Source organism: Dicentrarchus labrax, unplaced genomic scaffold (genome assembly GCF_905237075.1).
Source record: "Dicentrarchus labrax unplaced genomic scaffold, dlabrax2021, whole genome shotgun sequence".
NCBI lineage: Eukaryota > Metazoa > Chordata > Actinopteri > Moronidae > Dicentrarchus > Dicentrarchus labrax.
The window spans coordinates 4,898,427-4,923,041 of record NW_026136712.1 but is presented as its reverse complement, the minus strand read 5'-3'; the positions used below and the strand labels follow the sequence as shown (position 1 = coordinate 4,923,041).

Sequence of the window (24,615 nt, the reverse complement as noted above, 5' to 3'; positions counted from 1 at the left end):
ATATATTCTACTAACTAACAAGGAATGCAGCCACCACATAAATGGAACAAAAAGACCCACCTACGTGAATACATTTTGCAATTTGGCCTCTGGTATTCATATTAGTGAGCTGTAATGTTGCAGCTTTGTTAGTAGGGGCGATTTTTAGTCTATTGATATTTACTCTTGCATGTAGCTAATAAAGTTCTTATTTAAGGCTCCTTTACTCTCAGAGGTGTGATCTGTGCGCAGCCAGAAGATGGAGTCATGAACGCAGCAATGTTTGGGCCTTTGGTTCACTGGGTTCATGGTGCACAGGAGGACCGTTTCAGACTCCAACTTATATATCTAAGAGTCTTCTTCAACCACAGCACTGCAGTAAGATATGGTAATTGGCTTTAAAATTAGAATAATAATAATAATATGAAACGCGCTTTTCTCTGAGGATTTTATTTTGAAAGTTTTAGTATGGGTGGGCGGGTGTGCGCACTTGGCATCTCCAAGCATTTGCGCTGTCGATGCACATCTGGAGAGCGGGTTCGTTCTGAATTTGAAACAAAACTGCCTCCTCCAGCAGCACGCGCAGTAGATTATCTGACATTAACAGCGCGGAGAGCGGCACACTGTCTGACCTGAGATCAGTCCGCTAAACTTCACTCATCTGATCCGTGTCAGCGTCACAGAAAGAGTGTGAAGTAGAACTGCAACCCGAGCCGTCGTCGGTGGACTGCACAGCCCGGCTGCGGCAGTCCCAACAGCTGGATGAGGGCTGGAAACATCTGCAGCGCCTGTTCCGGAGTGCGTAAAATGAAGCTTGTCCTGGATGAAACATCCCAGAAATGACGCAAAGCAGCTTGCGTGCAGCACGGGCTGATGTGACATGATAATAGGAACCCTTTGTCTTGATTTAAAATATCATCCGTAACAGTTTACCTTGAGCAGGAATGAATCAGATGGCATTTTCCTCTGAGGAGCTGCGTTCTCTCCCACCGAGACCACCGATTTTACCTGCAGCTTCACCAAAGAGGCGGTTTGTCAAGTTGGGAAGGAAGACAAGTGATGGCTCTCAGCAGTGAGTGTGAACAACAAACAGCTTTAGTAGTTTGTACAAGTGAATTTTATGAGACTTGATTGGACCTTTTTGCTTTTTATTCATACAGAATGTGTTATTCAGTTCTTATGCTCTTAAAATGCATTGAGAAAGACCAGTCAGTCAACTAGTTTTCTATTTTGAAGGTCACTCAGATGGTTAAAGGCTTTAATTGGTTATTGGGGAGACTAACATAAAGTGAGATGATTAATGGAATAAGAGGAAAGGCAAAAATCAAACACTGAACTCATAAAAGCGGCTTTGCAATCATATGCTCTTTTAATAAATGCAGATTTTTTTTTTTTAGCATATAAAGTCCTCTTCATCCCCTGATGGCCCTAAGGCTGATGAGATGCAATAAAACTATACTCATAATCTGCTCGTGCCATCATATTCCATCACTGTTGTTCTACACAGACAGACTTCAACCAGTTTCACTAACATTGTTCATCAGGAGTCTTTTATGTCCAAGTGGTGGCGTAACTGCAGAGAACCTTTGAACCACATAAGCAGCTTACAGGCTTGGTCAGATGTAAAACAACAGTTCATTATTTCAGTAAAGCACTGAGGGAGCTGAGGGAGGCATGGTGACAGGGACTGGACTGCATTGTGCTTGGGACAGATACGTATGTACAGTATGTGCTATTATGGCTCACTGATAGAACTTTGTGATGTAAGTTTATTGATCATTATGTATTGTTTAAATATATGTATGAAGAATGTTTTTATGCATTTTTTCTGCTAATTGTTCTACTTTCTTCCCTCCTACTAAATAATTTTTCTTGTTATCATTATATTTTCTTGTATTTATCACTTTGCTTTCTCCTTTGCTGTTGCATCCGTTGTAGCTCTTAAAGCTGCAGTAGGTAATTTTTATAAAAATAGAATCCACCGGGCCTGGACAAAAACAACCAATCAGAGCAAAGATCGATATTTGATGTTGAGTCTCATTCCCAGGATGTCAAATACAGGCGTTCTGGGTTCTTCAAGCTTCCACAACCCAAAGCGTCTTTATATCTTTCTTGGCTCTAATTGGTTGTTTTCGTCCAGGCCTGTGAATTCTTACAAATGCCATTAGGAGCACTATGAGGAGCCAGAGGAACCTGATTGTTCACAGAGTATCTGTTTTATGTACTACTGTCAGGACAAATTTCAGCACACATGACAAAAAATATTTTTCTAAAAGTTACCTACTGCAGCTTTAATTCTGTTCTTCCATCTTCTGTTTTACCTTTTCACTCCATTTCTCCCCTTTCCAAACCACTTATTTCTCCTTCCCCGGTCCCTCTCTTGGTGAAAACTGTTGGGACTAAACTATTTGGAACCCTCCTACTTCTCTTACTTTTACAAGGGATTCAAAGATCAGCTGGTAGGGATTCAGTGTCTTTCTCAAGGACACTTCTTCATCATAGGTCTTCATTTGAGGCTTTCCTTCTCCTCTTGTTCATAAGATCGGCTTCATCCACTGGCAGCTCATCCACCAGCAGGTCAGCCGAGTGCGTTGCAGTCAGACAGCCAAGCAAGAGCCGCATCCGTCGCCATACCAACCGCCTCTCAGGTGTCTTCCACCGCGGCCCCACCTCCAACTCAGGCTCCATGGCGCTGACAGCAGGCATCAGGTCCTCAATGTCCATCAGGAAGGGAAGCAGTACGTCACAATGACTTTACACCTCTCCCTGCATGTTTGTCCTGGGATTTTGTCATTGTAGGATTTACTATAGATAGAAGGTTGCTGTTGCTATGTAACTTTTTAATATTTTATATTAACTCAAAGGAGCCACCACTCTGGGGGACAGAATGACCCTTGATGATGTCATCAAAATTATCTCAACTCAGATTTGGTGATGTAATTTATAAAAAAAAACTTGCATTATTAAGTGGGAATATGGAGTTTGAAAGACAGAGGTATTTAAGTCTAGAAACTAAAAGCAAGGATATCTTTGCCATGGCTGCTTTGATTCTCATCATTCATTCATCATTCACTCATTTATTAAACCGGTATCTTGTGAGTCTGCAAACTTTATGAAAGAGCAATACTAAATAGTTATATATATATACTGTCAATGACATAGGCACTTTGAAGCACCTACAAGAAACTTTTATTTTATGTGAACAAAAGCCGTACTGCATTATACTGCATTTCACAGTGATAGGGTAAAAGGAGGATCACCATTATCTGTGTTCCAAATGCATAACTGTGCAGTAATTCCAATTATAGTTTGACCATATAGCACATTCACACTGGAAAATGGACTATACAAAGTATACATACAAATGCCCACATACATACTTTAATTGCTAGACTTTTAAATGTGGTTTTGAATGACATTACTCCATCAGAGAAATGGAAGAACCAGCTCAATTGACATCGGTCAGCGCACGTATTCCATCAGTTAGGACAGACCACTGGTTTATTGCAATGTGCAGACACATAGTGTATGTTATATAAGTATTTTTGTTTTCCACAGATTGTCTTTCCTACTGGGTTTATGGTAAATGTCTCTCTGCCATCAATGTTAATGAACCACAACTGAGACCCAGCTTTAAAACTCCTCTCCCTTGTTGCCTTGCAGTGATCTCTACAGATGTTTTAAAAGCAGACGACCCATCTGAGCTATCCAATCAGATAACTGCTCCAGGAATCCTGAAGATCTTTGGAGATGAAATCTGTGAGGGAGCTCACTATAAGAGCGTCCTGGCCACCACACACTCCAGTGCAAAAGAGCTAGTCAAAGAGGCCCTTGAACGGTAAGGCCATGTGTTATCTGTGTGCACGTGTGTGTGTGTGTGTGTGTGTGTGTGTCTGCATGCCATATGTGTCCGCTTTGTATGCAGTGGGTGAGTTCTATTATGTCCATCCACACGCTTCCTCTGCTGTAATATACAGTACCTTTGTGCTACATCGTTGTGTATAACAGCAGTCAGAACAGTCCTTGATGCACAAAACCTTGGCGGTTCATGAAAGGAGAGTTCGTGTTGTTGTGATTAGTGTATTTTAGATGAACAAAGTCGACCTGACCCGTTGTTCTGTTTGTTATAATTGCAGTACAGTGTGCATGGTGTGTGAGTGTGCCAAATAGTTCATTTGGTAGTTCTGAAAAGGTCTAAAGCAAACCACAGACTTGTGTGAAAGACAGCCAGGGTTGGTCAGGGCTCTAAGGCGGCCTCTCTGGAGAGTGAATGTCTGTCAGTCTTTGCTTATGTTTCAGCCAAAAACATAATGGAATGATTAATACAAGTGGTATTCAGTTTGTAGAGGAAAGAGTAAATCATTTTACTTTCCCTCAGTGAAAATTTACACTGGAGCAGTGAGACTGAGCTATATCATTACTAGATCTCTTATGTATTAATGGGTTAGCAAATACATCCATGATAAGGTGCTACTTTGATTAGTTTGAAGAAAAAGCTAAAAACAACCCTCTGTAAGTCAACAGATGTTAATGTTGGCATGTTAAAGTGTTTTACATTAAAGGTGTTCTAATCTATTTTTAAATTATTAATGGATCAAATGACTATGTATAATGCGAAAGGAGTTGCATGTTAGATGAACTCGCAGATTATCACCCAACCCGAAGCATTCTAATGTCTTTGTGCCCATTTCTTTTGCATTTACAGCTGACAACTTCACTCTTTTGGTTCACGCTCACAGCTCTCATAACCCTCACTTCCAGCTGCAGTAGGAAGTGCTTTTTTATTATTATTTTTTTAGTAAAAAAGCTCTGATAAACCGCCTACTGATAAATAGCCTACAGAGGCTAGCTGGTTAACAACATGGAGAGTATAGTGGCTAAAGAGCCAGGCGTTTCTCCAATTCAGCTGGAAGTAGAGTGAATATCGCACCGACAAATTAGACAATCTTGGTGAAAACTGGCTCAGTCTGTGCTGCGTTTAAGTGATTCAGTTCAATATCATCAGGTCAGACGCTTTGGGGGTATGGATGAGTGGTGGCGTGCATTGCGGTCTACCAGAGTTTCTTTTCTGATAAGAGCACTAGAAAACGTCTAAAATCCTAAAATCCTATACATAGGCCAAGTGTGAACTTATTGTGATGTCACCCATTGGTTTGTGGACTACCGTTTTGGACATCGCCATAACAGTTAGATGGACGTACTGCGAATTGGGCTGCTCTCATTGGCTGCACAGTTTCAACTTGTCTGTAGCAGGAAACAATGCCTGCTCACCTGGTCACACAGGATCTCGTATTACAGATAAACAGCACACTAAAATATGTTTCTTAAACGATTTTAAGTGAGACACTTACAGAATATTAATTCATATTTGATCAGCACTGCCTAATTGACAGTTTGATCTGATTTTGGTGCGTTGAGCTGGACAGACTCACTGAGAGTGACCTGTCAATCAAAAGGTAGCTCGGCCCAAAAGCATATAGCTTTATCGTCCATTTTACTCTAAATGAGACCACAACTTACTAAATGAACATCATGCTGTATGGAAGAAGACTGAAACTAGTGGGTGAGACCATAAACTCATCAGGAAGTAGACTAATTCTCCCCATGAGTAAATAATGCTTGGCCTTTACATACAATGCAGGTTTTAAGACACTTACACGTTGGCTTCACTTCACAGACCAAGCTCTGGCTATTACATATACTGTCAATGACATCGGCGCTTTAAAGAAGCTACAAGACACCTTTATTTTATGTTGATTCTGGCGACCCCTGTGGACAAAAGCGATACTGCCTTCAACTGCCTGACTTGCCGATGGCAAGCATAAGTTTCCAAAAGTACAGTACTTTGGAGTGCTAAATTAATTTTGTCCAGTTAGTATTATAATTATTTAACCTGATTATATCTCCTAGGTATGGTCTGGGCAAGGAGGAGGCAGAGTCCTACATACTCTGCGACACCATCGGCTCTATTAGCAGTCATCAGTGGAGGACAGAAGGCTTCCGAGTTGTGGGCGACAACGAGAAGCCCCTCCTCCTGCAGTCTCTATGGAAACCCAGAGAAGGCCTGGCGAGACGGTTCGAAATCCAGAGGAGACGCTTGGTGGAAGAGAAGACGTCCAAAGACAAAGACACCATTACTGCTGGTACAGTGTCTGACTGCAGCCTCAGGGTGCTTTGGGACTGATCATTTCACAGCGTACCACATCCTAACTCAGGGTGTCTGCATGTCTTGGAATAACTTTTTTTACCATTAAATAAAGCATTGTCAGTATTAAATCCAGTTTTTAGAGTTCTCACAGTAAAATGTGGTCTGCTGGCATGCTGTTTTTCCAGTGAAAATCAGCCAAGCCACACAGACCAAACTATATTTTAATAGGTCTACAATTTCTTTTTTTCTTTCTATTCAATTTCTGTTACAAATTTGAACTAACATTTCATAAACTTTAAATTTAATGAACAATGCAGACAGCCTGAAATTGAATTAAACCTCTTCCAGTGGCACACCCTTTTCTTTAACACTTAACTGTTTTAGCATAACGCTATAAAAGTTTTACATGGCAAAATATCGTATCCAATGATATTTACAAAGAATGATGCAGCAGAAAAACACCCAGAACTTTCCGTGGATGCTGGACACAAACACTTTATGGCACTGTAAACGTGCAGGGCGGACCGCTTTCTGTCATTTGTACTGGAGGCGCGAGCTGTGGTTGACACAGCTGTGGTCATGGTGTAAGAGTGCGTCCTGTTTTGTGTTTTGCTTTTATGAATGGCGCAGCTTGTGATAGCTTTCTATCAGTGTCAGCTTGTGGATGCCTGCTCCATGGGTGAACTTTTTTTTATTTCCATGAGCTCTGTCTTTCTTTCCACCGAGGTCTGTTTCCTGTGTGGGGCTTCTCCGTGTTGACTCTGGCATAAACACACAATGTACGAACATACGCAGGCTCACACACACGCACCTCACCTTGCGTCAGGAAAAAAAAGGGTGTTGCCCTATCACTACATTCCTTTACCTCTGTGCTTAATGTATTTATACAGCAGTTCAATTTGCACACGTTTTAACATCACTGTTCATCTCTCTGTTAGGGATCAACGCCCAGGCTCGAAAGCTGCAGAAGAGCCGCTCCAGAGTGACCTCCACCCTCATAGAGAGGACCACAGGGCGAAGCCACAAACTGTGGAGGAGCAAAAGTGAGATGGACCTCTTAGATTCTGATACAGAGACCAAACAGGACGCAGATCGTGATAAGTGTCATAAAGATCGAAGCGAGAGCCTGAATCAAACTCCAGTGCACAGTTTCGAGCAGCCAAAAACAAGCCCGGGACAGAATCACATTCACATGCTCGCAGTTCCCTCAGAGGGGGACGGTGGGTCGCGGGCAAAAACAGAGACCCTCTGTCCGTCGAGGCCAAGGGGCGAGCGCGAAGGAGAGGAGTCAGAGAGGGAGGAGACGGAGAGCAGCGACGATAACACCACACAGTACTCCATTCACCCTCCTCACGACTGTCCATACCTGCTGTTGCTGCAGGGCTGCAGCCTCGCACAGGTATCTGATTCAGACGCACAAGCAGCACATATGCAAAGTCAAGTATGTTACACGACCCGCCGTTGGAGCTCGTCTATGGCTTAGATCCGCATGAAACTCACAGTTAAATAGTTACAGATTTAAAACTACTTTAGAAATGTTCTGATTCTTTCATAAAAAAAAGTGAAAGGTAAATGATCCTTGTGTACGTAAAAGTTTAAGGTAGATGTTAACTAGGATTCCCAAAGTGCATTTCAGCAAGAAACATCCAATTGTTTAACTTAAAATTCTGTTACAACGCCACTATCGGCGGGTGGAAGCTAAAGATAACAGTGATGAGAAGAGTAAAAACTCAAATCGACTTTTAAATTCTGGGTCAATTGTAGTTAACATAAGCTAAGTTAGTATGATCGGCTAACTAGCCTTCTACTGCCGATAGAAGGCGAGTAACCTAGCATCACTTCCAAAGCCATGGAGCAATTACACATAGTGTTGTCCTGTTCTTTATTAGGTTTGGGAAGTTCACAGTCCAGCAACCCGAGGCAACGTTACCTGAGGTAGTGTTAGGGTTGCCAAACATCTTGGTTAGTCCTCTCAGGCTTTTTGTCTTGTAAGACTAAAAGTGATACAGTGAAAATTAGAGAGTTTTGACAGTAAAATCTGCCCATGTTATCTTTGTAAACTTCATAATAGGGTTAGCCACAGTGAGGTTTAATGAACAGTCAATTCCACCTCTCACATGCATGCAGGCTGATTTTGGCTTCTTTAACCAGATGTTCACATGTGCATTGTATTACGCTCAAACTGTGTTATGCCCTTCACTCACTGTAAAATATGTCAGAGCTGCAGCTCTAGAGGCATGTTTTTTCAGTGTAAAGACAGAGACTGAGGGCAGAATCATTATGTGAGAGGTCAGCGAACTAGAAAAACTGTGTGTGTCAAAACACTGATCAGGAAACAGAAAAAGACAACCCTGGCACTGCTTCCTGGCTGATTACACATGGTTCTCACTGTGGTACACACACACACACACACACACACAGAGGCTAATCCTCACTCTCCTGTGATTGTGACTCTGCGTCACTGTTGTTTTCCCTAAAGACCCTTCAAAAGAATATAATCATCTACCACGAGAAATACTATTATGAGCAAGGTTTAGGGAGTTTATCTGTGAATTAATTCAGCTGGTTAAAACCTGTCACGTTGGAAAAGACCACATCACATAACAAGGGGCATGTCACTGTGATTAATAAAACATTGTTTGCCTAATCAGGCTGGGATCAAGACTATAATTCTAATACCTCCACATGATCAGACTGCTTTCACTGAGTTGTTATGTAGCTGGTGGTGGTGATTCACCCACAGTTCCAAGTTTTATACATTTGCTGTTCCTATCGAGCAGAACTGTCCACGTGTTTCAAGACCAAGATACACAGGTGCAAAGTCCATTACAAGTACAAGTCCTGCATTTAAAAATGAATTTAAATAAACCTTTTTGGGATCTTTTGTTAGCAAGCACCTTTGTTAAAAGCTTCAAAATTCCCAGGTGGGGTATTTACCGACATATTTGAAATCTTAAGCTTGTGTTCACCGTAGTTCAGGCATCTAACCATCTAACTTGTTCAAAAAAACTCATTGACTTTACAGAGATACATACCCTATTCCTTTCCATCAGTGTCCTGTTTCTGGGCTAATAAATTAAGTGGTATTGGATTGCTGCACAGAGATGCATACTTACCAATACTGCATTTAAGGTAGTATTGAGGAATTTCTGATACTGATATTGGTATCTGAAAATTCTAATTGACTTTGAGGCCAGCTCATTTCTGGGTTTTAGGACTGATTCCTGCAGTACTTTATTGAGATTAAATCAAAGGGATGGAGAATATTCTCTCAATTGTCTGAGACTTTATGATAATTGTCATATTTCTCTACACTTAGGACTTTGTTATCTACCTACTTGCTGGGCCAAACATTGTACTTGGTCGGCTAAGTGATCACGAAGACGGGTCAAAGCCTGACATCCTTCTCTTTGCCACTGACATCCTTCCGAAACACTGCTGTTTCCAGCGCCACGGCGTTGGCAGCCTCACCACGCTCTGCCCATGTCAGGACGCCGTGGTCACCAGGAATGGCGAAGTGCTGAGAAAAGAAGTGCAGCTTAACCCTGGTGATGTCATTGGGTTGGGACAGCGCTACCTGTTTCTTTTCAAGGATCCGTTAGATTTGAGACACAAGGTAAGAGTGAAACAGGAAGGTGAGGGCATATTGTAAGTGTGTAAAGTATCCACTGTATTTTTCCTATTTCCCATATTCCCATATTTGGGATCTTTGTCTTCTTAAATTCCTTGAGTGAAAACAAAGAAATGATAGACATGATTCTTGTTTCTATCTTGGACATGAAGGAAGTGAACAGTGCTGCTCCTGAGCCCAGCACTACTGCTGTCCCCTGGATGCTGGGTCATACCACTTCTGCCACTACAACAAGCCATACTGGAGAAATGATCCTCTGCAACACCTGCTTCACAACCTGCACTGACCAACAGGGATCCAGCAGCAAACAGTCCCAAGACAGAGGCCTTCCCTTTTTAAAATCACCTGAAGGCCACAGCCTGACTCTGACATATGAGAGTGAGGATGAGGATCGCATTGTCAAGGAGATAGTTGCTACAGGAAGCAGCAGCGTCAGAGCCAGACCACCACTGACTGTTGCATTTCTGCTGTGCCTGTGTGTTCAGTATTCGGCCACCGGTCTTCATACCTCAGACCTGCGCAGGCTGCTGTTGCGTATCGCCAGTGGAGTTCAGAGTGCCATGTGGGTGAGTTGTGGGAAGAAACAAGATGTCATGGAGGTCCGCCAGGATGTCCCTTTCACAACACAGCTTCACTAGGGCTACAGACAGTCAGGGCAGGTGCAAAGGCCCAAATACACTGAATGTGATAATTGACTCGTCTCGTTTGACCCGCGTCAATTGCTGGAAAAATGGAAACAAGGTTGGATTAGGGGCATCAAGGCAGTGTGATGGGCCTTATAATGTAATTTAAAACAATAAGTGTACTTTAAAACGTCAAAAAAGTCAGAAAGTCATATGCTTCCAGTGTGTAGCAGTTCATTTGTTGTAATCTGATGAATTGCTAATTTGTTTGGGAATATACAGCACTAAAGCAGAATACAAACTAAAATGATTTAATTTTAAAATGGCAAGATTTTAAAGGTGTGTAGGATTTAGTGTAGTCTAGCAGCGTAGTTGCACATCGCAACAAACTTGCTACACACAAAAAACGCATAACTCTTAATGAAACAGGCGTTTATGCATTAATGGAAATATTACATTCCATTTCTACCAATAGAGGCTCCTAAATATTACACTCTGTATCTTACTCTGAACTTATTGTTCAGTTCGCGACAACCACAAGCTTGCTAACAGTTAGCTAGGCCTGTTATCTAACTGACTGTTAGGCAGCTTGCTAGCTCAGAGCTTTCCCCCACTCTTTGATAAAACTAAATTGTAAAAAAGTAAACTTCTCTGAGAACTATTGTGTGTACTGTATTACTGCTAGCATGTCCACTGCTTGCTAGTGTTAGCGGTTAGCTGCCAGCTAACATTACAGTAGTTGACCAGCTAGTCCCAAGAGGAGTCACTACATCACTACCACTAAAACCACATATTTTGCAACGATACATGTGATTATGACATTTTCTAGTGTGACCAGGCCTTAAAGGCCCAGAAATCTAATCATTAGTGTATAATCACCAGAAAATACGAGTCATTGTGTTTTTGTTACCTTAGAATGAGTCCTTTATATCTACAGAGGGAGTGGGTCCTGTTCTACAGAGGGTGCCATGTTGAACTGCCATGTTTCTACAGTAGCCCAGAACGGACAAACCAAACACTGTTTCTGTTGTTTCTCCTGCATGGAAAGGGGAGGGTCAGGCGAGAGGTATTCAGTTGGTTGCAATCTGTAACCTCACCACTAGATGACACTGAACACACACTGGTCCTTTAAGGGCCTCAAGGCCAACATTTTTACCTAATCCTCAGGCCCAGGTTACTTTAGGACAACACCATACATGCACAATGCAGAGAGAGTGGGAAAAAGCAAGGTGTCATTGGAGCACAGGGTAAGAGTTACTGATTGTCTGCTCTTAAAACACACTGCACAGACATATTTTTATGTACAATAATGATCTTGTTTGAACTCTGTGTTGTCTACCATTGTTTATATACTTTTGATCTTATATCTTTTTATCTTCTTCACATTTTTTTTGTTAATGCTTTCTACTAAACATCTTTAATTTTGAGTAAATGAATGCTGTTTATTATTATCACTAGCTTTTTCTTGTTGTCATGCAGGAGCACACTAAGGACTTAGCTGCAGTACAACCTGAAGTGTAAGCACACATTGTTTTTCTTCAGCAGTCGGTTTATATGACAGTTCAGACCACACTGCAGATCTCTTCTTATCTCTTATTCTTATGCATTGCAGTCTCAACGGTGAAGGCTCAGCCCCTGAGGACCTCCAGGCTCTCAGTCTGCATGAGGTGATCTCAGGACTGCGCCCCCTGGTGGTGTGGATGTCCAACAGTCTGGAGCTGCTGCAGTTCATCCAGTTCCAGCTGCCTCTTATTCTGGAGTGGAGAACCCAAAAAGAGCAGGGACAGGAAGATGAAGAAGAAAGGGAAGATGGGGAGAACATGGAGAGGGAGAACTTGGGTTAGTCACTTACTTAGCTTCAAATACAATGATCAGAGTGTTAGGATATTTCTGGGTAAAAAATACTCCAACCAATTTATTTTTATATCTCACTGACAAAAAGTAGTGAAAGAAATGTCACTGGAGCATAACTACATCATTAATATATATGTGTGTGTGTGTGTGTGTGTGTGTGTGTGTGATTTTCAGCCCTGTTGGATTTACGTCTGTCCTGTGTCCGTTCAGCCAGTGAGGAGACAATTGCTGTCCTGGAGGAGGTCATCATGCTCGCCTTCCAGCAGTGTGTGTACTACATCACCAAGGTGAGAGGAGGACCAAGCACGCCGCTATAGCATACACAGAATTCTCTATGTGCTGAAATAGAACAGCTACACGTCTGTGGGAAAGGCAAGCAAGTAATGACTTAAATATATTTGTACGCGAGTGTCTTGCATGGGAAACTAAATCTCTACCTTACCTCGGCCAACAAGGCACTTTTCTTGGCCGAAGGAGACGAGTCAAACCAGGCTTGTGTAGGAGCTCAGTTTGTTCCTCTCACAGATGATTATGATGTGTACTTTAAGAAAGGAAAATAATCAGAGACGGCCTGAGAATAAAGAGCCCAGTTAGCCACTCTGACAGCTTTCTAATAGAGCAACTGGCCACACTGCCAGACCACACTGGGGGCATTATGACACGGGAGAGAGACAGGACACCATGGGCCTTTGTGTGTGTGTGTGTGTGTGTGTTTGTGTGTGTGTTGGGGAAGGACGGAGCCAGGGACCTCCAAGTGCTGCCAAGGAAGCTTTACATTGCAACCTAAAATATTTCAGCTGAGAGATGTACACAAGTGGCAAAGCTCCACATTTTCATATTACATGTAATGGATGTGATAATTACATGTAATGTGAGAGAGGCCGCTCGTACTGTTAAACCTCACTCCACTCTGCGGATTCTCTCAGCTCTATAGAGCGTTTTAGCATTTTTCAGCTCTTTGTTTTGGTTTTATGACCCGCAGCGTTACTGGTCTGATTCGTCTCTCTCACAACTCTCATCATGCTTTTTCAGGCAGCTGACAAAATCAGCGACTTGCTTTTGACCAAAGTGGAGCATTAGGCAACTAAAGAAACAGATATTTGCTTTTAGCATTGTCATCAAAGTCATTGTTTTGCAAGTCACAAGTAAGTCTCAAATTCCCAAATCAAGTCCCACCTCCTAGTGCAAGTTTTCATGTATGCAATTTTGCCATTTTATTAACAGAGCAATAATATATTAAAGACACCACATTATGTACTTTTTCAGGGTCATACTTTTATATGTGGGGTCTTCTGGAATAGGTTTACATGCTTTAGTTTTCAGAAAATACATTATCTTCATCCAATTTAGAAGCTGATTTGTAGTCTTGTTTTGGGTGAAAATCAAAGTACAAGCCAGGGAGGGAACCCACTGCACTCTTGTCTGTTTAAACACATCATTGCTGTACAATGGCCAAAACAGGGCCTGTGGTACAGAAAAACTAAGAGGGGGTTTTCCGGTGGACGTAACGGATCGCCTCTGGGAAGGGAAATTAATTGATTCATAGCTCATCTGTATGCACCACCCTACATGGTGTGCCACACGTGAACTGCAGACCAAATGTAACCATACACGTTCACTGCCACTCGTGGTATGATGCAAACTTTTCTGTGATCTGTTGTGCCCCAACTTTTTAATCTATGGGGAGGTTGATTAGTTCTAAGTCCAATTAGAGTCTTTTTGAGTCCACACCTCTGGTAGTTGGTGACAAAACAGAGGTGAAAGGAGAGTGAATATTGGATTTACTTTTGTTGGGTGGCCAGTAACACCAGAAAATTGCCAAAGAAACATGGCAATGGTGATGGCTTAATGTGTGAGTCAATTATTATTCTACATTAATAGAAGTGATGAATCAAACATTTAGTTGAAAACTCCTATACACCAGTAAACATTCCTTCATACCTGCATTACCTCAGCACACAATCATTTTTGGTCTAAGCAGGTATATTGACACCACAGGATATTCAAGTAATAAAGTCCTCTAAACTCTTTTCATGTTTCCAATTAAGACTCCCTCGCTGTGGAGGTAAATAGCATGGCTTGAGTGTAAATACTGTATTTGATCAAGCTCACACTGTTACTTGGAAAAAGAGAAAATGGTATTTCTTTGTAGCCACAGCATTCAGTTGCAGTTCCACTGACGCACCACACCCATTACATGGAATTGTGCCGGGAAAGTTTTGGACACATTTCCAGTTGAGCTTTGTGGGTGTGGGTAAAAGCATTATCCAAAACGTACTAATGAGGAGATTGACCTATTTGTGTTCATACAATGACATCCGACTTCCTCCTTTTTTGGACATTTCTTACTCCTCCTCCTCCTCCTCCTCCTCCTCCTCCTTCTCCTTCTCCTCCTCCTCCAGTAGCTGAACTCAAAATCATAACTGAAAGCTAAGCTCCATGTCCTTCACAGCCCCTCCAGTGACCTGGATGCTCCACACCAGCAAGGCCCAAAGTAAAAAGAAGCATTAGGGCAGCACTGGTCCAGTGCTACCAGCCAAGCCAAGGTCTCACATCTTCTGCCAGTTGGAATTCAGATGGATGCGCCTGTCAGTTTCCCTACAAGAAAGAAGTCAGTGATATGACATTGTATCTCTAAAGAGGAAACTATAGGAATTCCTCAATAGTTGCTGTGCTGCAAGTTTTAGACTTGCAGGAGGATGTGGTTCTCTAACTACCTGCCTCAGACAGCATTTATTTCTCTCAGCAAGTCTGCCTGATGAACCAAATGACTTCCAGATGTGGTTTGTCAGTAAATCCATAAATAATCCAGCAATAAAAACATGGAGAGTTCATGAAGTTTGAACTTGTAGGATCTAATTTACAGTAAATTTATGTTCAATTGACCCTTCCTAAGTCCCGCCCCTTTTTGCTCTGTGCTCCAATAACAGTTGAGTAAGCCTCGGTCAGAACCTCGGTCAACTTTTGCCTTTCCTGTGCTTTGCAATGCAATGTGGTAGCCTTGTCATGTTGATGTTGAAAGGACAACCTCATTTTGTACTGGCTAAAAGTACGTTAGTTAGCTAATGTTAGTCAAATGATAGCTAACCAGCTAGCTAATCTACATCTGCCGTTGGTTGACTATTTAGCTGGTTAGTTAGCTAGTTAGCTAATCTACATGAATTATTAGCTAAGATACTTACATTTGATAGCTAATGACAGCCAGATGGAAGCTAATTAGCAAGCTTTTGCTAACAATAACTAACTTTAGCTGTAATACTGTAAATGTCCTTATTGTCTTTTAACCATCTTCAAAATATGGTTGTCTTTTCAACACAGAAGAAGGCATTGTGTCAGTTGGCATGTTGCATTATAGTCTGAATTTCTCTGGCAATTTAGGAGTTCACGCACTGACAGTGTGTTGCAACTGTGGAATCTCTGGATTGAAATGGCAAGAGATAAGAAGGTGTTTGTGGCTCTTCAGCACACTTTTCTGTGAGCTAAAGAGTTCTAATTAATCTTTGAGGAAGCACAGGAATCATTTGATTTATAATAAGTCTACAAAACTAAAAAAAGGAATTCAGCTGAAAAAATGTTTTGTCAAAACCCAAATTAAGGATATTAACACATAATGAACAAAAGTTTGCCCCTGAATCATACAGTGTGTAAGATTTAGGAGGAAATTTTAGCATGCCCTAAAGAGGAGGAGGAAGAGGAAGATGCAGCTCGTTTCCTATCGTTTAAGTTACTTCAGTGTGAATGGATGGGGATTTGTACAAAACGTTTCCAGCATTTTCAGATCTAGCTGGCCAAGTGTGGACACAGTCAGACTTTTTCTTGGTCTTGCCAGTTAATCCAGGCGTGTTGTCGAGTCATCCATCATGATTGTCACTTCACAGCAAACTCACATCCACATCTTTCATCTGCTGACAGAACAGAATCTGTGAGGAATGTGGTCACCAGTGTCAAGCTGAGGAGTAATCTGGCTAAGGCCTGATGATTTACTCCAGTATCTATCCTGTCCCTTCACTAATGCAGTGAGAGGACAGAGTGATTGATGTCAGTGCTTACTGCACTGCAGACAGTCTGACCCAGGATTCAGTTTGTGCAGGGACATTTTTAATGTTCCAGGTTGTAAACAAGCTTTTTCTAACTCACTTTTTTTTTTTTTAACCTTCCATCCAACACGAGGGAAAGCAGCACTCACCCTATGATGAAATCGAATCTAAATCCAAACATGCAAACATTTCCTTAAATCTGTGTTTATTTTGGGGTATTTCGTGCTCGTCCAACTCAATGTGAGGGTAATCGCTGCAGGATAGAAAACAAAAGGCGCCACTGGTGAGTGCAGTGAAGACGCACTTCAACGGGCTTGTGGGCAGACTGTGTGTTTACTTGTCCATCAAGTTCAATGAATGCACACATGAGCAGACAACACAGAATACACACTTTCTGACTCTGATACATGCCATGGATGCATGTGGTAATCCCAGAATGAATGAATCCTCTCTGGCTTGGCTCCGCTGAGCGACATTTTCCAACCAGAGACACTGCAGAGATTATTCAGCTTAATGTTCGCCCATTTCCATTGTTTCGTGTGTGATGGGAGCCGGGGCTGTTAGGTTCTACTGTTCATGTTCAGCCTGTCCTGGCTGCGGGGCCTTACAGTAAATGTAAAACGATCTGCTCAGGGTGGATTCCTTCAGAAGTCTTCACTCAGCAGCCCTGTAGCAGCGCCATGCCAAGCCCACATGAGCCATATTCAGCTTTTTAGGAATGTAGATCCACGGCTGGCACTGGCCTCGGAAGCTTGGTGGGTGTAAAGAGTGAGATTGGAGGGGAAAGGGGATGTCTGTGTACAATTAGCCCGAACAAAGCTAGCGTTGTCCGGGCTCGCTCTGAAGAGCAGCAAGGACCTTTGGCTGAAAAGGAGGAAATGTTACAAACTCTCTCTTATTTCTGCTGATCAGCTATGTTGTAGTGTGAGAAACTCAGAGAGACAGACATGCACAGGCTATATGGGTGGTCTGAAATCTAGGTTAGAGGGTTACATGTTTTAGTTTATCCCAGCGATCAGAACATCCACCGCACAACGTTAGCTTTTCCAACCTCAAATTGACCCACAGGAATTGTCAACAATCTCCAGTTCCACATGGATGAGTGAGTCACTCTCACACTATGCTGCACAACCAATTATGTCTTATCAGGTCCTCTATCCCATCCTGCCGGGCCTTCTGGACTGCAACCCGTTCAGGAAGAGCCCTGAGGTGACTGGCGAGAGCGATCGGGTCCTGGGTAGTGGTGGTCTGCAGGTCCCTGGTGAGATCCAGCAATTTGTGGAGGTTCTCACCGACAAATGGAGACTGCTGTCGGACTGTCAGCTCCACCCAGAGATTGCCTCACAACTCATTGGCTACCTCTTCTACTTCATTAACGCATCACTCTTCAATTCACTCATGGAGAGAGGTATCATTACATCAGTGCCCACACAGACAGACAGACCGACAGACAGAGAGGAAGTTATTTTAAAGATGACTTTCTCCTGGTGTGTACACAGGCTCTGAGCCAGGTTTCTACCAGTGGTCTAGAGGCGTACGGATGCGGGCCAATCTCGACATACTCCTGGACTGGGCCCACGCAGCTGGACTGGGAGAACTGGCCTCGGAGCACACACACACACTCTCGTCGGCTATCAATCTGCTGGCTACGCCTAGAAAGAATTTACTGCAGGTAAAACACACACATTACACATTCAGCAGAGCTGGGTTTATCCAGCTATATCACCAGAGACACTGAGGATGTCATTTCTGCAGAGTGGATGTAAAATAATATTGTGTGTGAATTGTACAATTCTATCTTATATTATATGATACATTATGTATTTTGTTATAAATATGTATATATAAAATCAACTATTGTCCACTTAAGACAGCTATGAAGCCCAAACTTAAAATTCTGAAAAAATAATGTTAGTATTATTAAATGAGCTGTAAAAGAAAATATAAATGTTGAAACAAAACTAAATAAACAACAACCTACATATGTATATATTTATGAAAAGAAAACGCAGAACATTTTTATTTTTTCCCCCAAAAATTGTAGAAAGTAATACAAGGCAAGCTAGCAGTCGTAAAATGAACAACCCTGAAGATTTTCTCTCATACAATTTACATTCATACATTTCTTAGTTTTTGTCATTTTTAATAACCAAATCTAATTTTCAATAGAGTTGATCTCTCTCTCTCTGTGTGTGTGTGTGTGTGTGTGTGTGTTTAGACATCTTGGGTGTCCCTGCGGTCTGACTACCCTGCTCTGAGTCCGGCCCAGCTGAACCACCTGCTGAGTCTTTACAGTCCAGCGTCTCCCTGCAAACACAACTGGACTCCATCTGTTCAGGAGCAGGCTGCAGCACACAAAACTGGTGAGAGCGCAGAATACTGGTCATACTGGCTGTGACTCCTGCCTTAATTCACAATATCAGTAATGAACATGATAATCTGTAAGATACTCATATACACATTTTTTTCTTTTGATTTTATTATTAGCTGATATCCTGGAGAGTTTTGACACCCACCATCCTCTGGTGCTGCCAGATGGGGGTTACCAGTTCCAACTGGGAAGGGAGGTAACTGATTCAGCCCTGAGGGAACAGCTGGACAGGCTCAAAGACTTCATTTCTACCCTTTTAGACTCACATTCGGATAAGGTCACAGCTACTGAGGAACAAAAGGTACAAAAAAACGTCATTCGTGCCTTTTGTTATATTGAACAATATAGATAAAACTGAAAAACGTTGGGAAGTATGATTAATGCAGGATTTATGCTTGGCTAACGTGGCAAAGGTGGCATATCGGCGGCAGAAGCTCAGTTAGGGTGGCAGTAGCTCAGTGTGTGGGGACTTGGCTTGGGAACCGAAGGGTCGCTGGTTCAAATTCCACAGACCACAATATGTAGTGTGGACTGGTAGCTGGAGAGGTGCCAGTTTCTCCTCCTGTGCAGTGCAGAGGGAACCTAATCCCAAGAAAACTACTCATGGGTGCCGCTAATATGGCGAGCCCATCACATCAAGTCCACAAGTGCATGAAGTGTGTATTTCAGCCTGTGTGTGTGTGTAAGAATAAAAAAAAAGACTGAAAAATAAGAATTTCCCCAATAGGGGATTAATAAATTATATATCTTATCTTATATCGGTAGAGAGTGGGCACCATATGTTTATATATGTCGATGGTGGGCACCATAAAGGATGGAGGACGCTTCAAATCATGGTTCCCCAAAGTTCCACCCCAAAAGGTTGAATTTAGCCCCCCAGATGTTTCTAGCAGAAAAAAATATTTAATATTTTTTAATATAATTATATATATAAGTTATTTATATAAGCCTCTGAGGTACCCTAATTTTACATTATTTTTTATAATCTGAGCACAGTGGGCAGAGTGACAATTTGCACAGGAGGTTAGTCCAGGGAACTTGGGATCCTTGTCAAAAACAAAGCAACAGAACATCTTTTAATCCATTCATTCATTTTGGTAGCAGTCCCCAACACCTGTAAACACACTATATAAAATTGGTGGTCTTGCCCTTTTAATTATGATTTAATTTTCAAATGTGGTTTTCATACTGATCGTATTGATTTTTCCAGGGTGGTGTCATTCCCATGGAGGCCAAACTGACTAAGATGGATATCCTTCCAAAAGCCAGTCTGGAAACCTTACCAGTTGAGATCGTCTCATCTCAGCCTACTGCCGATGACCCCCCGTCCCCTTCTACTACCTCTGGTGCCTTACCCCCATCACCCCCATCACCATCCTCTCCTTCCTCCATCCAGTACCTGGATGAGTTCAACTCCTGTGGTGCCCTCCTTTTGTCCCAGAAGCTGAAAAATCTAGAGCTGCAGACCAGAGAGACTGAGATTAGGAGGTCAGCTCTGGACCCCTCCTGTCTCCTCACCCCACCCAACACCCCCCACATCATAGATACCGTTGATTCGGTGAAGGTATGCAAGGATGAATGGGTGAAGGGTGACAGTGAGACACTTCCCTGGTCCTCTGGTGTAGACGCACATGATGAAGGTACAGTACAGAAACACATCACCACCAATTCTATGGAGCCAGAACGGTGACTTTATGGAGCCAAAACAGTGACAGAAAGTTGAAACTGAAAATCAGTGACACACTGAAAAAAAGTGACACTGTAAAAAAATCTGTCACTGAAAAAAAAGTGACATGAGGAAAAAATCTGAAGATTGTCATTGAAAAATACAAAAAATCCCAATAAAATAAAATAATAAGATTTTAAGATTTTAATTATTTTAATTAGTTTCTTTTTTCAGTGACAATACTTGTTTCAATGCCAATACAACTGTTTTCAATACAAATGTTTCAATGCCAATGTTTCCTTTTTCACTACTGGTTTTGTTTTGAATGCCATTTTTAAAGTCACCATTCTGGCTCCATACGTTTCCTTCTGTTTGTCCGCAGTAAAGGAAAACTGAACATGTCCTTTATTTTCTCCTCAGGTGGATTAGTGTTTGAATGTCTGGCTGCGCTGAAAGTAGACCGCCCCAGTGTTAATAGATTTATTGAACTAAAAGAGGAAGAGGAGGAGCAGGAGGAGGAAGAGGTGTATGACCATTACGATGACAATAACGATGAGCTTTTTAGCTTGGAGCTGGAGCGAGGTGAAAGAGGACTTGGTCTTGCTCTGGTTGACACAAGGGTGAGTGAAAGAAATGTAGCCTTCGTAACTCAGAGTTAAAGGTCAACATGCTTGAAACTTGAAACCAGAGGGGGCAGGAAAAGGATGGTTCTCTGTAGTTTTCTGCTCTTACCTTCTATAGCGAGTCGAAGTCATGTCACATGACTCTTTTTTTTTTTGGTCTCTCCGAAAAAGTGAAGCATGTTTCCGAGTTTACTGTCCGTATTCTTAGACAAATTGTCATCCACTACAGCACTTGATTTTAGAAGTTGAAACCTTCTTAAGGTTAAACAACGATTCATTTGTTTTACTATATATATATATATATATATATATATATATATATATAAAAAACTACTGTTCCCGTGAATATTTACGAGTGAGGCAGCATGGGTAACATTACTTACATCACCATAGGTTGGTTTTGTACGTATCCTTAAAGGACCAGTGTGTAGGATTTAGTGGCATCTAGCAGTGAGACAGCAGATTGCAACCAACTAAAACCCCTTGACTCAAAACTTACAAAAAACTACAGGCTAGCAAAGAAGGGACAAACTGGCTATAGATAGAAAAACTACCCCACTAGATTCCACAAAATCCTACACAACAGACCTTTAAGGAAAAAACTATGTATATTTTTCACACCATGTCCTGGTTAGTAACTGTTGTCGTATAAGGCCAAGGAGCTGAAGTGTGTTAGTATAGTAATTTATGAATGTGTTAGCATGCTGATGTTAGCATGTGTCTAAACTGAGTGCAGCCTGCTAGCATGGCTGTAGAGTCTTGATCCTAAACTTGTGTTTTGGTTTTGAATTGTGTATAAAATGTGTGAAACTACAAAAAAACTTTCAAAAATGCATAGTTTTTCAATTGTTTATTGTAACACCGACAGCAGTAAAGTAACCAGAGTTAGCCAACAGCTCATTTGTATCTGTTGTTCCTTGCTAACTTATCTCATCTTCCAGGAGTCTTCCTTGAGGGTGAAGGGCATCTTCATCCGTGCGGTGGTCCCCGACTCTCCTGCTGCCCGGTGTGAGAAGCTGGCACCTGGGGACAGGATCCTGGCTGTTAATGGAGTCAGTCTGCTTGGACTGGACTACCAGAGGTAAAGAATGATTGAAGTTTAAAACTGAGCAAAATCTTGTTCAAAAATCCTAATTTGTCTAACAGATTGTCTTTCTTTTACATCTCTTCCACCGCTGTGTCTGCTAGTGGAAAGGAGCTGATCCAGTCATCAGGTGACAGGCTGAGGTTGCTGGTGGCCAGGTCTGACTGGATGGCTAAGGCTATACAGAGTGAATGCTGACACCATTTCACTGCCGTTTTTTTAAAACCACAGATGACTTAAAGATGACTATAAGAACTTGTTGAACATTCAAGTTCAGGACATGGACCTTAATATAAGGATATGGGTGTTAAGAAGACATAAGTGCACTATAAGATGAGCTACGTCCTGGGGGAACTGAGTACCAGGTTTTAGCCGCTCAATGTAATTGATAGTAATGACTGACGTGTATATTTGATGCTGTGTTCCAGTGAATACAGCATTGTGATTTTAAACTGAGAAGAGTTTGAGTGCAGGGGTATACCATTCACACTGCACTTCTGCTCCAGAGCAGGGCCAGCAAGCCCGAGGCCAGTGGTTCCCAACCTTTTTCCTTAAGGGACCCCTTTTCTATCATTAAGTAAACTGACAACCCTGATATAATAAAAAAAATAATGTTTATACAACTCTCTCTCTGTATTGACTTTTTGTTTTTTTAACAATCATACTTACTTAATAGGCTTCTGTTTTGACATGAACTAACAGAACTAACAGAAATGAACTAAATGCCCAGATATAGGCCTACTGTGAACATTTTTAAGTATTCTTACACCCTTTAAACCCCCTCATGAAGCTTTGGTGGCATTTGTGGGGGTCCCGACCCCAAGGTTGAGAACCATTGCCCTTGATTAAAGTCGGGGTTAGCCCACTTTGGAATGTGTCGGATTGTGCCAGTGTGAAAGCTTTCTCCGCCTGGGGCTAAGTGCAGTGTGAAAAGCCCTTATACACCGATCAGCTTCTGACCACCTGTGCACCCTGGTGGTCAGAATGTTCTGCAGCCCCATACCAACAAACTGTAATGCACTGTGTGTTCTGACACCTTTCTATCAGAACCAGCATTAACCTTTTAAGCAGTTTCAGTTACAGTAGCTCATCTGTTGGATCGGACCACACAGGCCAGCCTTCACTCCTCACGTGCATCAGTGAGCCTTGGCCCCCCATGACCCCGTCGCCAGTTCACTGGTTTTCCTTCCTTGGATCACTTTTGACCACTTTTGACCGGAAACATCCCACAAGAGCTGCAGTTTTGGAGATGCTCTAACCCAGCCTTTAAGGACAAAATGTTCACTTGCTGCCTGATATATCCCACCCACTGACAGGAGCCATGATTACCAGATAATCAGTGTTATTCACTTCTGTCTGTCAGTTCTCATGGCTGTGTTATGGCTGATTGGTGTATGTGTTTGGTATGGTTGGGTTCTGGTTGTTGTTTTCTAGACTCCACTGTTCAAAGCCTTAGTCCTTAAGCCAGTGGCAGATGAATACTTGTCTAATGACTGACTGTTTCCAATCCCAAAGATTTCCATACATTCCCCCTGAAGGCCACCACTACAAAGACCACAGGAACAAAATACCACTTGCAACAACAACCAGGATAATGCAGAACATTTCCAAGAAACCTCTGCATGTGAGGGCATCAACCAAGGTGGTGCTATTAGGAGCATGGCCTGCAGAGGCCAGTACATATAGATGCTTGCACAAAAAAGATTAGCTTCTACAAACACAGCCCTTTGCCTCAGTTACACAACTTACTAATCAGAACTGATTGGGTCCAGCCATTGACAGTATGTATAAGGATCCACCAGAGAGGATGGGAGGAGAAAATGAGGAAACTAAAGTCTCAGCCCATTGTAATGTTGGTCTGAAATTAAGTCACTGCAACACTTTGTCATTTGTTTGAAAAATAACAAACACCAACTGAGGTGTAATAGCACTAGCATTCTTGAATTTAGTTTCATCTGGATATGATTATTTGATATGTGATGGCTGTTACATGTTCTTGTTGATTTATGATTGTCTGAAAAAATGAACTATAAAAACTTACTGTCACATTTTTTAAGTGTTTCTTCACTAACCAGATGGCTTATTTTCATGATCTCATTTTCCAGGTTGGTCCATACCCACAGAAAGTCCACCAGTTCATTCTTCCTGTAGGCTAGGCTTCAGATTTTATTGTTATTGGTTTTTTTTTATTAATTACCTAGCTTTTAAAGCTGTTTTTATTGTTAGCTCATGTCTGTTGTGTTTCACCAATAAATACATGTTAATACTCTATTGGTGTCATTCCCATTCATTCACACTGAACAATGAATTGTTTTTGACCATTAACACAGTTATGATATAGGATAGAACAGTGTTTCTCAAAACCGATCTAAACCGTACCCACAGTTGGGTGGGACATGATATTATATGACATATAGTATAATATATAATATATAATATATGTAATATAAAATGTATATGAGTTATAATATATTGTATATTATACTGTATATTTATAATATATGTAATATATAGTGTATATGAGTTATTATATATTATACTGTATATTTATAATATATAATATGATATATGTAATATATAACGTACATGAGTTATAATG

At 41.7% G+C, this 24,615-nt stretch overlaps 1 protein-coding gene across 2 annotated transcripts; it reads left to right on the top strand.

Annotated features, from left to right (window-relative positions):
• The first annotated feature begins 475 nt into the window (after positions 1-475).
• On the top strand, positions 476-24,285 carry radil2b (Ras association and DIL domains 2b). Of its 2 annotated transcripts, none has more exons than XM_051418422.1 (18): positions 476-1,051; positions 2,521-2,717; positions 3,643-3,817; positions 5,890-6,122; positions 7,066-7,526; positions 9,447-9,743; positions 9,911-10,324; positions 11,861-11,898; positions 11,994-12,220; positions 12,410-12,522; positions 17,422-17,680; positions 17,772-17,944; positions 18,491-18,635; positions 18,760-18,944; positions 19,854-20,283; positions 20,730-20,929; positions 21,874-22,013; positions 22,121-24,285. In XM_051418422.1, the coding sequence occupies exons 1-18, from the start codon at positions 924-926 to the stop codon at positions 22,212-22,214; spliced, it is 3,909 nt and encodes a 1,302-aa protein (XP_051274382.1). In that variant the 5' UTR covers positions 476-923; the 3' UTR covers positions 22,215-24,285. The 2 variants fall into 2 exon arrangements, with proteins under 2 accessions (XP_051274382.1, XP_051274383.1); XM_051418423.1 differs by lacking the exon at positions 476-1,051 and adding an exon at positions 1,642-1,695.
• Positions 24,286-24,615: the final 330 nt, after the last annotated feature.